Source organism: Oenanthe melanoleuca, chromosome 1, assembly GCF_029582105.1.
Source record: "Oenanthe melanoleuca isolate GR-GAL-2019-014 chromosome 1, OMel1.0, whole genome shotgun sequence".
NCBI lineage: Eukaryota > Metazoa > Chordata > Aves > Passeriformes > Muscicapidae > Oenanthe > Oenanthe melanoleuca.
The window spans coordinates 36,865,708-36,882,910 of record NC_079333.1 but is presented as its reverse complement, the minus strand read 5'-3'; the positions used below and the strand labels follow the sequence as shown (position 1 = coordinate 36,882,910).

At 40.2% G+C, this 17,203-nt stretch overlaps 1 protein-coding gene across 1 annotated transcript; it reads left to right on the top strand.

The window, feature by feature from the left end:
• Positions 1 to 1,248: 1,248 nt before the first annotated feature.
• On the top strand, positions 1,249 to 15,818 carry CWC15 (CWC15 spliceosome associated protein homolog). Its single transcript, XM_056504785.1, has 7 exons — positions 1,249 to 1,335; positions 3,551 to 3,689; positions 5,123 to 5,235; positions 6,106 to 6,194; positions 6,930 to 7,040; positions 15,064 to 15,182; positions 15,466 to 15,818. Exons 2-7 carry the CDS (start codon positions 3,559 to 3,561, stop codon positions 15,593 to 15,595), a joined length of 693 nt encoding a protein of 230 aa, XP_056360760.1. The 5' UTR covers positions 1,249 to 1,335; positions 3,551 to 3,558; the 3' UTR covers positions 15,596 to 15,818.
• Positions 15,819 to 17,203: the final 1,385 nt, after the last annotated feature.

Sequence of the window (17,203 nt, the reverse complement as noted above, 5' to 3'; positions counted from 1 at the left end):
CAGACAGTGCCTCTTGATTTAAAGTCCATGGACTTGTAATCTAGGAATAACACCCACCATTGCAGAATGATGGGCTCAATTCAGGCTGCTTTGATCTGTAGCCCAACAGCACCAAATTCCCGAAGCCAGACTTCTTTGCAAGGCTTGATCTTGATTCTAAACTGCCTGTAGTGGAAGAAATCATAAACCCATCTCACAGGGTGCCGACAGAGGCTTGAATATGAGAAAATGCAATGCTGGATAGTTGGTTACTGACAGGTGTAGCTCTTAGGACGTGACACAGTGATTACTGTCACTATTTATCCAACTTCAGAGTGAAGCTCAACTTGCTTAAAATGATTGGTTTCGCTCTGTACTAAAGGCTCACTTCTCCCAAGTGCTTTCTGTGATGGCTCGTTGACACCAAGGGTGCAATTTCCATTGTTGCTGTCCCTGGATAGCAACATCTGTGGGACCTCTTGTGGGCTCTCTTCTAAATTGCATGTCGGGTGTCGAGCACTCAGGAAAATGTTTCCGTGTTCATTCGTAGATCCATCAGGGAGCCTTTTACTTCACATGCCTTAGCGTGGATTCGCAGAAGCTTGGTAACAAAGTGCATCCAAAAGGAGCAACAAACACAAGGGAGGAGCTGCATTTTAAGAGGGGGGAATTTAATCCCTTAGCGATCGTTGTTCGAGCTTTGGCTTCTTCCCATAGACAGCAATGATTATAGAACCACAGAACAGTCGTTGGAAGGGACCTTAAAGAGCTCTTAGTTCTAACCCCCGTGTCATGAGCAGGGACATCTTCCACTGACGGAACTGCTCAGAGCCCCGTCCAGCCTGGCCCTGGCCGCTTCCAGGGATGGAGCACCCTCAGCTTCTCTGTGCACCTGCTCCAGCGCCTCAACACCCTCACAGCAAAAAATGTCCTCCTTAGAGCCAGTCTGTAACATCTACACCATGTAAAGGACTTCTCTGCAAGGACAAGCCAGACGCGGCTTGCTACCTTATAGTCAGGCTGATGTTCCTAACACACAACCCCGAATAAAGAGAATGTCTAAGGTACTCCCTTTTCCTCCGCCGGCCATTATTTCTATCCTCCTATTATCTCCACCCTCCCTGTTTAACCCCATCCCTCCCTGCCCTGAGCCCCGCAGCGCAGCCGCCATTGCTACCGAGGCAGCCGCCGCCCCTGCGCACGTACTTCCGCCCCGGCAATCATGGCGGACACGCTCGAGCCCTCTCTATGGTCAGCGCGCCCGTCTCTATGGCCCGCCCCGGTGCATTGTGGGCGCTTGGCGGAACTATGGTGGCGGCGTAGGGGCTGGCCGCGCAGGGTGAAGGAGGCCGCGCTGTGAGTGCCCGGGACGGCGGCAGGGAGGCTGCGGGAGGGCCCTGAAGGCGGAGAGGCGGCCCTGGGGCAGGGGGTGTCGGGGGGCAGGCGGGCCCTGAGGGGGGACGGGCTGCGGCCGGGCCTGACGCTGCGGTTTGGATCCCCCGTAAGGGCGCAGCCTGGCAAGGCCAAGGCAATTCAGTTCGGACACTACCTCTCGGCCGATAAATACTGGTAGCGCTAAAGAGGATTCTTCAGGTGTTTCTGAAACCTGGGAGGTTTCATGCTGAGTTTGGGTCCTTGAAGGCCAAGCTGAATGCAGACTGACTTATTCCTGTGAGGAGCTGCTGGGGTTGTTCAGCCTGGGCAAGAGGAGGCTCAGGGGAACCTTATCGCTTTCTGCAATTGCCTGAAAGGAGGTTGGACCCAACTGGGGGTTGGCATTTTTTCCCAGGACAAGAGGAAGTGACCTCTTGTGCCAGTGGGGGCTTAGGTTGGACATTAGGATGGATTTAATTATCAAAAGGGTGATTAGACATTGGAATGAGCTGCCCAAGGAGATAGTCACTATCCCTCTGGATTTTGGCACTTAGTGCCCTGGTCTAGTTGACAAGGTTGTATTGGGTCATAGGTTGGACTCAATAATCTCAGAGGTCTTTTCCCACTTGATTGGCTCTGTAACCTAAGAAAAGCAGGGATGCTTTCCATACAATTTGTTAATGCTTCCCAAAACTACTGCAGCCACCCCAGATCTTGTTCTTCACCTGATTTCATGGGTCCCTGTGTTACATATAATTAGCACAGGTAAGTTATGGGAACAAGTTATTTCTTGGATGCTGGGTCTGGCAGAATGTGTGCCAAGAGAGCTGAAATGGCTCACTGAGTTTCAGCTGACTTGTACAGCATCACTGAAATGTGTCAGCTGTCCTTGATTAACAAGCTAAGGCTAGTTACTGTCTCACTTCTTTCTAAAGTTGTTTCCCTCTGTTAATTTTGTTTTTTGAGTAGTAGTGTCAGTAACCGTTCTGCCTGATGCAGTGTTGCTGTGAGCCACACATTATATGATAATTTTGATGCTGAAGTTGGGTATTTTGTGCTCTTATTCAAAGTGACAAACTAACAAAATAAGCAGAGCATAAATAACTTTTGTTTGTGTACCACAAAAGTATATAAAACAATGTCATGATTTTTTATTTTGCTTTTTAGTATTTTTAATAGGTTCTCTTGTCACTTTTCAACATTCAGCCTTCTGGTTGGTAGCACTGATACCTTTGCATATCTCTGCAGGTCTCTCTCTCCTCTCCTAAGTATCTTTAGGCTGTGACTGATGGATATGTGTGCCTTGATGAAGCAGGAATGAGAATTGTTTCAGATAGTAGATTTAAGGTCACAAAATTATAGAATACCCTTTATTGGAAGGGACACACAAGATCATCCGAATCCGGCTCCTGGCCCTGCACAGGATACCCCGAGAGTGACACCATGTGCCTGAGAGCATTGTCCAAATGCTCCTTGAGCTCTGTCAGGCTGGTGCTGTGACCACTGCCCTGGGGAGCTGTTCCAGTGCCCAAACACCCTCTGGGTGAAGAACCTTTTCCTGATACCCAACCTGTTTCACTCTTATGCACAGAACTGATAGTAGAAATTTGGGCATCCACCAGTTCAGGATGTGCTGAGTTCCTGCAGTTTCTAGGGGAGAGCTGGTGACAACTCCATTTACCCAAGCTTTTTTTCTTGCATTTTGTTTATGTTGTCTGATGTTACTCAGTAGTTAATGATCAGCACCATCCTAGGCATGCTGTGGTCTCTGTGAGAGCATTTCTGGTGGTGCCACCTAGCAGTGGTCTGGGGAATAATGAAGGGGTCATCCCCACAGACAATCATTTTTGATTGCAGTTTTTCAGGAGGGGAAGGAGTTTAGTTACAAGATTGTACTGCTTGCTTTAAGGATAGATAAGTTCCTGTCTGGTGTTATTTACTTTACAAAGGTAGCTTCATATTTAAGTTAGAGTCCATGTATCATCTTTCAAGCATATTGGAAAAGACTCTATTTTGAAACCTGAATAGATTCTGTCAATAAAACACTACTTATATTTTGAGGATCATGAGCTCAGTGATAGCTGGTATACTGTAGTGGGACTTGTCACTGCTTCTACAGTTCCAGGAGCAAAGTAGCTCCTAATGAGTGTCTTACACTTGTTATAGTAACAACTTGTTTTATCCCTTGATTCTGTAGGAGTGAAGATGACAACAGCAGCAAGGCCAACGTTTGAACCTGCAAGAGGAGGAAGAGGAAAAGGTGAAGGAGACTTAAGCCAGCTATCCAAACAATATTCTAGCAGAGATCTTCCTTCTCATACTAAAATCAAATACAGGTTGGTATAATTTTTTGAGTGTCAGGGCAAAGCAGGCTGGAAATGACTTTTTTGTTATGAGTGGTGCTCTAAAATTTTCTCAATACACATTGATGTGCTTGACACTGAGCAAGGTCCAGAGATTGTGCAGCAGTGCTGAGCAAGTGGGCTAAAAGTGAAAGTGTCAGTTGCAGAGCTAGGAGTTCAAATGCATTGCAGGTGATTTGGGGAGGTTTAATTTAAGTGATAATTTGTTGCTGTTTATGCACATGAATTATCAGAAGAAGACAAGTTTTGGAGACTGAGCATCTTGGGCACTGAAGTGGAAAGTAAGTTAAGCATTGGAGCTGAGCCACAGAGAACACTGTCACTTGCAGAGCAGGATGGGATGAAAGAAGTGGAGTACATCTTAAAAGCAGGAAAACCACATCATGTATTTGGCAAAGGACCACTTAGTAAGGGCATTAAGAGGAGGCAGGGAAGCAATGGAATAGCACTCAGATAGTGGGATGTGTTGGAAGAGCTGATGTTAAGCTGTAGGTGGTTTACTCGGGTCTTGGGAGAAGAAATTTCTTTAACCAATGAAAAAGATAATGTGATCTTCGGAATATTTTCCTCTGTTTGAAATGCATAATAATTTCCTTTTTGAAAGTGTAAATAAAATCTGGAGTCAGTATGGTAGAATTTAAATAAAATGTGTCAATCTAAAAATCCTCATTGTATCTAATTGATGTAACTTTTGTCAGTGAAATTACTGTTAAGGTTTTACTTTTGCCCTTTAAAAGCTACTTATTTTTATTCACTAGTTCTTTTCAAGATATCCACAAAAATTTCAGCAGCCTCTAGGTGGAACTTAACGTGGCTCAGATATATGTAATTCATTCTTTTTGCTGATGTGTTGTTATATAAAAGAGAGGTGACCATGTATTTACAAGGTGTTTTGCCTGTTCTCTCAACTTTTTTATTATTGGTCATGGGCTGGGCTCATGGAGAAGAAAAGGTTTATGAAAAGGATGTTTTAGTCTTGGTCTTACCTGTAACCCTTAGAGACTGGATTCACAGCAGCAACTTTTGGTGGTAAAACAGTGAAGAAAGGTGACCATGATGTTTGTGGATGCCCACTAGCACACTGGGGTTGGACTGCTGGAGAACAGAATATTTCAACATAGTGAAATACAGACAGATGTTGCCATCCTGTTTTGTAGGAATTTAAGTAGGGTCTTTTTATTCATTCAGGAGCCACCAGAAGGAGCATGAGCATGTGGCATGGCAGATCTGTGTGTGCAATGCATATGTACACAGGAGGGCTCTGCTGAATAAACATACGTTTACATGGAGCCCAGTTCTTGTTCCCTATCATTACCTGTTCACCCCAGGATTTACTGCCCTCCATGAAAAAATTGTCCCCAGCTGCAGACTGTCAAACTTCAGGCTTTCTCCATTTGTTGTTTTAGACAGACCACTCAGGATGCTCCTGAGGAAGTGCGTAACCGTGATTTCAGAAGGGAGCTGGAGGAGAGAGAGCGAGTTGCTGCAAGAGAAAAGAACAGAGACAGACCAACCAGAGGTAAAAACCAAGAAACAAAAATCTTAATGCCTTTGGGAGACACTGCTCTTGCATGAAATTTGGTGTTGTAAGAAGTTTGCAGCTCAGACAGCATGTCATGAGAGTAGAATTTAGGATATTGGCCTGATAGTTCAGAGCTGTTGACCTGCAAGGGAATGTCCACTGGCTTTCATGCTGGCAGAAATCTAGGCCAGCCAGCAGAGAAGTATGCCCAGCTGATACAGTATAATTGTAATGAATTGGCAACAGCTATGAAGGGCTTTTTTTTTTGTACTTGGATAAGCAAGACAGGAAGGAGAAAGGGTAATGACTCATCTTCTGCTGTTATAGCACCGGTGTAATAATAAATCTGTTTAAAAGTATGTGATTCTGTTCGGATATGGTGAGGTAATGACAAAATCAAAGAGCTTTTTGAGAAATACTCATTTTTAGCATTAAAGTACAACCTCTTATACTTCAGGTTTAAATGGGAAGCTATTGCATTGCTTTCAAATTCACAGAAGAAAGTATATGTGGTTTGGACCAAACTAGCCAACAGTAATGCTTTGGGATGGTCCTAAATGGGGACCCTCCAGTTGGATATATATAATAAGAATATTTCTCCACATCTAGTTTCTTTCTGCTTGAAATAATGACTTCCAAAAACTTCTGGAGGCCAAACTGTAAGTTTGGGATGTTACTGGTGCTCTTGAGGCTTCCTAGGGGGAGGAATTAACATGGGCATTAAGACTGAGAAGTGAGGGGAAAGTAAGCATAAGCTTGTTTCTCTTAATGTAATTCAAGACAAATTGTGAAGATTTTTGCTTTCTGACATTAGACGCTCTTAAAGAAGTAACTTTGACACTTTTTCTTTTAACTCTTACACCACAGAACATACAACATCATCTTCTGTGTCTAAGAAGCCTCGGCTAGACCAGATTCCTGCAGCAAATCTTGATGCAGATGATCCTCTTACTGATGTATGTATCTTCTTTTCTGTCTTTATTTTTGTTACTCTGCCTTAAGGATTTGCTGTTAATGCAATATGTACTTCTAGGTTGCCTAAAGATTTCAGACAGGTTCCAGTGTATTTTCCTTTTACAGCTTCTGTAGTGTGGTGAAAGTCCAGAGTGGTTCAGAGGATTCTGGTCCATGCTGTAATGGTATTCTTGGAAAGCATAAAAAAATCTAGGAAACTGAAAATACCACTTGCAGTTTGGAGAATTACCACTGGCTTAGAAAGAATTCCCCAAGGATAGAACTGTTGAGACACCTGCAAATGACTGTCTGCATGAGCAACAAATGCTTGCCTTTGACTGTGCTTCTTATTGCTGACATCTAGGAGTTAAGTCAAAGGCTTGATAATAAGATCTGGGGTTTTTTAATCCTGTGGTATTTGGTCCCAGCAGTACTGGGCAGGGTAATCAGGCACACAGAATTTCTTTTATCACAGTGGTTAGAGAGTGATTGGGGAAAGCCATTCTTTAGAGTCTGTCAGTTATGTTTTTAATTGCAGTCATCCCAAAAGCACAAACATATTTTTCTCTTGATTCTACTGTAGAAAAGCAAAAACCCTGTTTGTATTGTATTTGTTGCTGCCCAAGTACTTCAGAAATCAGCCAGCAGCAAATTGTAGCCTTGGCTGGGCAGCCCGGGCCGTTTTTTATTAAATTAAATGAACAAGCTGATTCTTACCTTCCATTTGTTACTATTAGGAAGATGATGAGGATGAGGACTTGGAAGACAGTGATGATGATGACACTGCAGCTCTTCTGGCTGAACTGGAAAAAATCAAGAAAGAACGAGCTGAAGAACAAGCTCGAAAGGTAAAATCTCACACATTAAAAAGTACTTGTTTTTTTGTGAACTGGTGTCTGTTCAAACCAATGTGCCTTAAGTACCTGAGATGAGAGCTGGTAAACAGAATGCTGTTCAAACCTCCTCTAGGGTATAATGGATTTGTTCTTCTAGTTAATAATTATTAAGACCTTTTTTCTTTGTAAGGCATACTGAACGTTTTACTCACTGAAACATTTTAATCACTTTTCATACACTTTGTATGGGCAGTGAGTCAAGATAATCTTGATTTCTTGTGCAAGTCCTTTGCACTCAGCTATCATACCAAAGTGACATTAGTGAGTTGCATGCAACCCAGTGTAATTTAGTTTGTTAACTAGCTTTTATGAAACAAGAAATATTAATTTGATTTAGGAAATAAAGATATGTGCTTTTTCGTGCTGCTTCTTATGGCTGCAGGTTTTAAACAGTAGTTGTCCTTTCACAGCTTTGGTGCTGTGTTGCAAGGAGCACCAGTTTGAACTGTAAGACCAGAACTATTTTCATGTGATTATACACAGGCAAATTCATTTGAAAAAAGTCTCTGCAAAACTCACTAACAATACAACAGTCCTTTCAGAACTGGGAAACTCAATTCACATGTAGCTTTCATACCTCTCTATAATCTCTCTTAAGGACAGAAACACCATGTTCTGCCTTGAAAGTGGAGGAAAGTCTCTAGTTACAGATGTTTTCCTGTGCTGATGATGCTATTACATCCTTGGTGTAAGAGAGATTGTTGAGATGGACTGCATTAGCAAAATTCCTAACTATTGATTGGACTTCTCGGGACTGAGAGTTTGGACTAGTTTCTGGGAGTGGTCTGTGTTGTCAAACTTACCAGGGGGTTTAAGTTTGTATTGGGTACTGGTTCTAACATTGTAGTGCAACAGAGTTTAGAGTCCAGGTATTTCATCTGCATCAGAAGTAGTGGATATGTGAAGCATTCCCTCATCTGCTTTTACTAAGTGCTTTCTCTTTTTGAGTAGGGCTTAAATAATTTATAGTGCTTTTGTGAAATGTTGGTTCATTCATCTGGATAGTTTTGTATGTTTTTATAAGTATATTCTTCATTAGTGTAAAACAGAACAAAAACCCCAAACCAGACTGTCTGTCAGAAAACCAAGCCACCTGTCACCTGTGTATAAACTAATCTGAAGAATTTTTTTTAGAACATGCTGAATAAACACATTAGATGCTGATCAGGAGGCTAATCAAAGGCTGCTCTGACAATGTAATGTTTTAGTGCCTCTGAACTTGTAACCTTTCCTGTAGCTTAACATACACATTCATAGTTTAATGTTTTTCATTAATGCTTAGCTGGCAGTGAAAAGGGCTGAGCTTCCAGCAGATACTAGGAACAGCTAGGAGAGAATGTTTTAACTGCTGTTGGCAGCATTGTAGTTGGGAGCCTGTTCTTGCCTAACAATATAAAAATTTACCTTTAGAATCAACAAGGCCTGTAAAACCAGTGAGCTCTGCAGTTTTGCACTTAAATGGTCTGCAAGGCTGGAAGCTGTACCATGCTGCTTCATTGCAGAAATCGTGCTGTAGAAGACTTGCTACTTGACTGCCCATCTGGCCTATGAGAAGTTTTCTGCATTAAAGGATGTCTGAAAGCATCTCTTGTCTCTTTATCTAGGCATTTGAAGTACATAATGAAGCAATGAAATTGTCTTTTGTAGTAACAATATGGTGAAAACTACTGAGAAACACTGTCAGCTATTTGACCATGTATTCCTGTGTGAAATGTACTAAACTACAAATTAAGGGTAGCCATGTGTAGGAAAGATTTTAGCCTCAGCTGTCTTTGCACAGTGCTTAAAATGAAAACTTAGGTCTGTGTGGGTTTTCCACTTTGCTTGATGGTTGAAATTATGCATCAAGATCATATCAACAGCATAACTTGCCACATTTTAGTGTAGAAAACTTGCATTAGGAAAATAATGGTTAGTAAATTGCAGCTCAGATAGCCAGGTGCCTGCTTCCTTTATCATGTGTGGAAAGTAGGAACATCTTTATCTCTGTGAAATACTAATTTTGTCACTAGAGGGTGCTAAAAGCCATGAAGTATTTGGGATAGTACTTGTTTTATTTTGCTGTCTCTTACAGGTATAATGTGTGACTTTAATGGATATTCTCCTTACCCCAGCAGCAGGGATTGCAATGTCCAGTGCTGCATGCATACTGAATAAAATCGTGTCATTTATTTGCAATAATGCCCACTATTGCACATTTTGAATCTAGACCTGCAATGTTCATCCTTTCACTGGTTGGTGGCAGGTAGACTATCTTTAAAATTGGCATCTTCAGCAATAGAGGGTGCTCTACAGGTACCTAGAATTTTATTTTCTTGTGGTTTTTTGGGGAATAGGAAACTAAGACTATTTTGATGGAAAAAGTAAAAGCCAGAGTGGGGCACAGCCTTGGAAAGAGTCTTTGGGAGTAAGGGTCATCTTTGGAAAGAGTCTTGTGTTTGTTGGCTTCAGTGTGCAGTCTGTTTGGATTATTCCTTGTTTTCCAGGACTTTGAAATAAGGTGTTAGTGGCTAAGCATTTTAGAGTTACTTTATATAAATTCCTTTTTCCTTCAGATGCATGGAATTTCATGTTACTATGTACTACAAGCCATAATTTAGACCTGATTTTCTAAGTAACCTTGTATTAATAATTCAGATTACTTCAGGATAACATCTCATGTGAAGTCTTAACTGTGTAGTTGTGTTAATCCTAATCCATGTACAGGAATGCTTTACCTGCTGAAATGCTGCTTTCCACAGTAGATAAAGTGGGTAGGTCAGGCAGAGGGAAACCGTGGAGCGAATGCCTGTTCTCTCTTCACACTCATCATCATTCTCAACCCCCATTGTTATACAGACAGATTGATGTGTCTCTTCTTGTCATCTTCCTGGAACATCCCAGGATTTTAACATGATTTATTAAAACACTGAGACTTCATTTAGAGTAAACTGTATTTTTGTTAATAGTCTTCACTCATCACTTCAGTGTCCATTTTTTAAGGTGCCATTAAAGGAGAACAGCTTCTTTCCAAATGCATCTGTGGTGAAGCAACAGTTAAAAACAAAATATGGGAATCTGCTTTTTACGGGGCATCCTGTTCTCTGTTCTCTTCTATAACTTCCCTTATAGGTAACACCAACTTCAATAGATATCCTCTAAACCTAATTTGACAATATTAAGAGGTTCTAATAGTTTAACAGCCAAATAAACAGTTCCTCTCAAAGCTTGTTAACTTCTCAAAATGCTTAAGTTCCCTGAAGTTACATAGAATCATTAAATAAGTACTGTGAGTGTTTTTTAAAAATTGTTTGAGCATGGGAGTTCTCCTGGCATTTCCTCTACAATTGTAATCTTAGATTGTTTCTAGTAGACACTAAGCTGACCAGGAAATTGTAGTTTTGAATGCCATTTCTATGGAACAATCCTATACAGACTAATGCTAAATGAATGCTAAATCAATGTCTGTATTAAGCATCCATGGATAGCTTTCAGGAAACATTTCAATATTCTAAATTAAGCTTTACAATGCTCTTGTTTTTCAGTTTTCAAGTGCTTCCTTAGAAATTAAATTGAAATAAGTAAAAAAGAAACTTCAAACCAGTGAGCAGCTGAATGTATGTGTGCAGTTCTGGCAAACCTGTTTTAATATCCAGTCGTTTTTTGCTTGGCTGAGAGCAGACTGAAAGTTTTCTATTTGTTTTCTTAACAGTTTTATTTCACCAAGTTTCTCTCTAACTGAATATATTACTTTACCAGTGGTCAGAGTAAATCTTAGCTCTGCCCTCTGTTTTAGCCATGTCACAGGCTTTCAAAACATCAGAAAAATCTTAAGAGTCTGACTAAAACTAGAAGATCAAATCAGTGATTAAAAAAAATCTCCATCAAGAGGCAAAAGCAGATGGCAGAGTATGTTTCTTCATTCAGTGTTTGAGACATGCCAGGAACACCTAACCCTTGCCAGGAGCTAATGATAACATTCCTTTCCTTGTGGACAAAATCATAACAAAGCTGCATGTGGACAGTGCCATTACTTCGTGCTCTTTGCTTCTGAAGTTTCAATTAATTATTTGAATCTCTGTGTTTCACAGTTACTTGCACAAGATCAAATAAGTAGGGTGGATCTCTGCATTCTTGAATTTCATTCCCTGCTGCTAAAGGCAGTGCTGTCATAGTTTGTCATTCAAAAACTAGCATTTAGATCAGGTTGTGCAATTTTTTTTTATTTTTTAATTTTTTTTTAAAACTTTTTTTCAGCCTTCAATGAAGTGTAGATATTTCAGGTTTTCTTTCAGCTGCTTAGTATCTTTAAAAACTGAGTAGGATAATTAACTTTAGCACAGTGGAGTCATTTGGAGAATTTCAGCACTTTCTGTAAAAGTAATCTTGCTCTGTGCTAAGGGTAGGAACTAAGCTCAAAATAAACATGGTAACTGTTTTTCTTTCCTTTGCAGTCAGAAACAAATCTGCCAAGGAAAGAAATTCCCAAGATTGCTTTTACCACTTAGATTATCTGCCACTTTCCAGTCTTCTGCAACTGTAGTTGACTTAAGTCAATGCAAGTTTTTTGCTAGCAATAATCAGCAGTGGATACAATTCAGCTGAGCCTGAAACGCCAAGTTCTTGGGGCCAATGTACAAGTTGTGTGTCCTAGCCTGCATGGTGGTGCAGTGGAGATGCAGTCAGTAGAGCCTGGAGTGTGGTTGGCCTCCTGTGTCATAATTTAGTGTGAGTACAAAAGCTGTCTTGGCTCTCTGTCATATCCTCTAGGTCTCTGCCAAGATATGAGCTCAGGTGCCTATGGGACCATGTCCAGCAATTGGTGCCTTAACCCAGAGCTCAATCCCTCTTTTAGTCTTACACTAGTGCTTGCAGTTTAGCACTTCTTAAAAGTGTTATCTCGGCTTTGATTTTTTTTTTTTCCTAGCACCAAATTGTATCACTTAATGCTTTTCTTTGTTATCAGAAATTGAACTATGTCAGGCTGATTGAGGCTGAAGGATATTATATGGGTTATGTCAAAGCAGACAGAAGTTAGGATGATGTGTAACATGCCTTTTAAAAATCTTAGTATAGGAAATTAGAATGTGCATCTGTGTGTAGGAAGTACATTGGAGTATGGTATGCAAATTTTTTATGATTCTTAATATTGGCTTTATCTTTCTCTAGTGATTCTGAATATTTGCCATTCAAATGGTTGAGTGCTTTTTGCTTCTCTTCATGCATGGTGGAGACTGCTGGAATCATCAGTTTTGTGGGAATTGATGAGATTAAATCTGAAATGGGGAAAGGGAGGGAAGAGGAACCACAGTTCCTCCTGAAAAAGTGCTGGCTGACTCCAGTTGATTTTTGATCTCTTAAAAAACATTGTGTGTGGAGTGCATTGTAGTTCTCTATATGTCTGTGGTGTGTGGATGCATTTCCACACATCATAAAATAGTAATGTCTGCCTCAGATAAGGTAATGCATGATGCACAGGTTCAGTAGCTTTGGGTAGTGGCTGAAGTTAATGTCTCAAGTTTGAGAATTAGAATGTGCCATGCTCTACCTGCCACCTTCAGAAGAGTTCACCTGGAGTCCAGCTCTAAAATGAGAAACTGCTGCATCTGTTTGAAAACCAGTTTTCAACAGAGGACTAATAATTTCTTACAGTGGTCTTGGTAGTGCTACCTTCTCTTAATTAGGAATTTTTGGTTTATAGCCTCCTCATTTGCTCTCAGTGTTTTTCCCAGGCCTTTTGTGTTTTCAAAGCCTCAATTTTAATGGAGCTTTGGAGATAAAAGTTAATGGTGCAGAGCCCACCTCATTTTGGACAGCACAGAGCTTGCATCCAGCTGTAATTTGCTAATGTAAATTACAATATAACAGTAAACAGTATCTGATCACCTCCTGGGAAATACCTGAATATTTGTACTGGGTTTTTGCTTGTTTCAGTATCCAAGATTTTGCATGGTTTCAAAGCAGTGCTTTGCATGCATGTCCAGGGCTCCTGGACTTCTGTTGGGAACTCATGGCAACAGACTGCAGTAAATTGGATTTCATGGCTCTTGGCTACAACTCCATGTTTTGGGGAAGGAAGATGGGAAACCAAAGGTTGGCATTCTGTGCAGAAGCAGCTGCATATGTTTCTTGTCTCTGATCCACAGAGAAAATTATAATTTGAGTTTATATTTCTAATATGGGAGGAAATTGCTGTTCCATATCAAATATTTTTGATCTCCATGTTTCTATACTTACTGGAGTGATAATAATAGAAGTTGGACTGCAGATTTAGAGCTGTTTGAAAATTCAAAACCTTAGTTGATTTCTGCTAATAACTTTTAATTGTTGTGGTTTGTGTTAAAGCTCCATGGATACAGCAGCAGGAAAGAGCAATTTTTTCCAGGGTGTATATTTTAATAAGGGCATTACAGGGCTTCTCCTGAAGCTGTGCTTTGTTTTTGAGCAATGTGCCCTTTTGGAGAGCTTTTCCTATTCCACTGGCAATTAATTGCAGCTGGTTCTACTTTTTTTGGTGAGAAGCAGTCTAATGGTAGGTGTCTTTTCATAACTAAAACTTGAGTAGATTTTGAAAAGTAAGATCTTCACCAGTGATCCTGCATCATCTGATATTCGTGTGTACATTAAATCCATGTTCTTAAGAAAGCTGAGGTATTTTGAAAGAACATTTCATAGAATCACAAAATGGTTTGGGTTGGAAGGGACCTTAAAGGTCATCTACTTCCAACCCCTTTGCTGTGGGCATGGACACCTTCCACTAGACCAGGTTGCTCGGAGCTCCATCCAGCCTGGCCCTAAACACTTCCAAGGATAGGGTGCCCATCCAAAATTTCACATACCTGATCAATTTTGTGGAAAAATATTGTAAATTGTAGGTAATAATAAATGACTTATATAGATTAAATGTTTGAAGCTAGAGAACTCTGGCTAGCATCCGCATCAAGTTTAGCATTTAAACCTTGTAAACTCCAGCAGCAATGAAACTGTTTCTTCTCTTGGGATCCTGTAGAAGTCCTCAGCAATTAATTTTCTACAGGGTTTATTTTCCCACCTTGGGAAAAACCCTGACCTCATGATCTCTTTTAGTTTTAGTTTATATAATTTTTGAAATCTGTGGTTTGATTCTCCTGCAGTGCTAATGAGGCTTCAGTTCATTTTTTAGCCAGAGTGTCTTCAGACTGTACTTGAGAGTAGGAAACTTACTTAGTCATCTAAATTAAAGAATTAGGTTTTTTCCTACTAGTTCTTTCATCAAAGAACACTCCCTGCAATATTTGTGAAAGCTTGTGGAAAAATATGTAAAATGAATATTAAGCATTAGTTTTGAAGCCTGTAAATGTTTAAGTCATTAGATGTGCTAATGGAGCTTGGAAGTGTGGGCAGTGGAATTACTTTGTGTTGCTTTTAGTGCATTGCTTCACTTAGTCTTTAGTTATATGCTTTTGACCGTACAAGGACTGTCAAGAAAATATGTCTGCTTCTTAATATTGAAACATTTGAATAGTCATATGGCATCCTCTGTTCATATCACTGTGGGGTTCTCAATATTCTTTTTAATTGGTCCCTAGGGAAGTTGTAGTTGTAAAATCCAAACAGCTGCTGAAAATAGAGACGTTTCAACATGCTGTATGGTTTCTTCTACCTAATGAATATTGTATGATGTACTGTCTTTTCTCCTGGGGATAAAGAAAATCTTTTAATGTGTATACAGTTTTTAATATAATAAATATGTATACAGTAAAGCTAGAATTTACCTGAATATTTGATGGCACATCAGAGCTAACTAGAGCTGATATGAGCATTGCTAGTTTGACAGTTTATTAGCAAAGTTAAGCTCTGTAGAGTATCTCTGCTTCTATCCTTATTCTCCTCATACATAAGTACCAAACACTCTGTAAAGTCTAAGCTGAGAATTAAAGCTCCATCTGTGTGAGTGTTAAAAACTAAGTAATGTGTATCTCTACCAACTAGAAAATAATCCATTTCTGGTTCTCAGGAGCAAGAGCAGAAGGCCGAAGAAGAAAGAATTCGGATGGAGAACATCCTGAGTGGTAACCCACTGCTGAATCTTACTGGGCCAGCACAGCCTCAGGCAAACTTCAAAGTTAAAAGGAGGTACTGTGCAGTCTGTTCAGTGGCACCCATCCCCTTGCTGACTCTAGCTGTTCAGTCAGAAAATGTTACCACTGTAGCTGGTTTCTATTTCCTTCCTCAGATCTTGACACAAGTGTGTAGGAGATAGCTTGGGGTAGAAAAATGGTTCATCTTTTCTAAAAGACCAAAATCTAATCCTAATGACTAGTTGTTCTGTAAGAGGGTCAAACTCCATTTATATGTTTTTGTATATCACACCTAATTTTCCTACAAGCTTATTGAAATGAAAAACTTTTGTTTTCAGGTGGGATGATGATGTTGTCTTCAAGAACTGTGCCAAAGGGATAGACGAAACAAAAAAGGACAAAAGATTCGTCAACGATACTCTGCGATCGGAGTTTCACAAAAAGTTCATGGAAAAATATATCAAGTAGTGCAGTTTTATCTGCAGTAGTGTGGAAGGACTTGGTGGGTCATGGCTGTTCCCTCCCTTTCCCTCACAATTTAAGGCTGAATGTTTGGTCATGGAGTCTCAAATGCTTTTCCAAGATCAGCAACAGCTTCATAATGAATAAGTGCTATGTATCTGGAGTTTTTATTCCTGCTTTTTTTTTTTTCCCTTTACAGTTTTAATTAAACCAGTTTATGTCTCATGAATGTTTTTTTTTTTTTTTCTTCATGTGTGTTTACTTTTACTGTCCACCTTGTAAATGGTAAAAGAGAGAAGCTGATTTGCAATAAATACTGTGTTCAGTTGACAAATTGCTTTCCAAATGCCCTATATTTGTAGTGATGGTGGTTTGTAACTTACACAACTTAGATGTCAATATTAATCAAAGGTGAGGAAGAGCTGAGTATTGTAAGCAGTGTGAACTGAAAAAAACTGTAGCAAACTGAACTTCTTCTTAAAAGCTTAAAATCGTCGTGTTTAGTTTCTTTTTTCAGTCTGTGTGTGTTTACTCTTCTAATGTCCATGTTAACACTTAGGACAGTAGAAAATATGCATAACTGCAAAAAAAGCTTGAGGGTTGGTTTTTTTTTTCTATTCTGCTCTCATCTGCATTGCATTTGAAATTTTGGCCAAGTGATGCACTGGATAGGAGCATAACATTTCAAAATGGAGTAGTTCCCTCCCTGCCTGGGAGGTGACAGTGGCAGAATTCAGATGTATTTATGTACAATTCTTGCCCTTTTCCTTGCCTATTTATGCTCAATTGAGGTTGTTCTCACAGATGCTGTTTCTTACTATTGTTTTCAAGTTCTTAATTTGAAAGCTTTCCTGATTTACTTTTCAAGGGGGTAAATGTAGAGCACAATGTTTCAGAGTTTTGCTTGGCATGACTGGTATCCTGTGAAAGCTTTCCTTAGGCTTAGCTGTATTTGCCACCCTTTCACTAAGCTATGCATAGCATACTAATGCCAGCAGCTCATATTCACCTTCACTTGGAAACAAGGTTTTAGGATCACATGAGCTTCTGGAGGAATATGTGTTTGTGTTATTTCTGCTGCCTGCCTCAAGATAGAAATGATTCTTGGGAAGCACAAAAATGGTTTTAGTTTGTAATTGCCTTAAAATACATCAGCTAAAATCTTAGTACATAGGCAACGTGTTTAGAAGGCAGGGAAAAAAGTAGTTAAAGGTTGTACTTGTCAAAACCTGGCCATGGAGAAGCCAGCTGCTGCTTTAGGTCCAGCCTAGCAGCATGGTTGTCCTGGCAACAACAAAAAAAATACATTGGTCTCGCAGTATGCTGAGATCTAATTGCTGTGCCAGAGTGAGCGAGCATAGAGTCTTACTGGATGGGGGAGACATGGATGGAATGCCCTCATGGAAAACCACAAGTGCAGAGTGACCATCATGTGTGCTCCTGAAGTAATGTAACTTTTCTTGGAGAAAATAACACTCTAGAGAAGTCAGATGGCTGGGGTTGAATGAGGACTTCCACAGGCATGCAGGCAGCTCTTCTACACACCTGCAGGAGCATTCCTTTCTTAAATTTAAGCATAATGCATAGAAATGTGCTGGGTCATTTCTCCCAGCA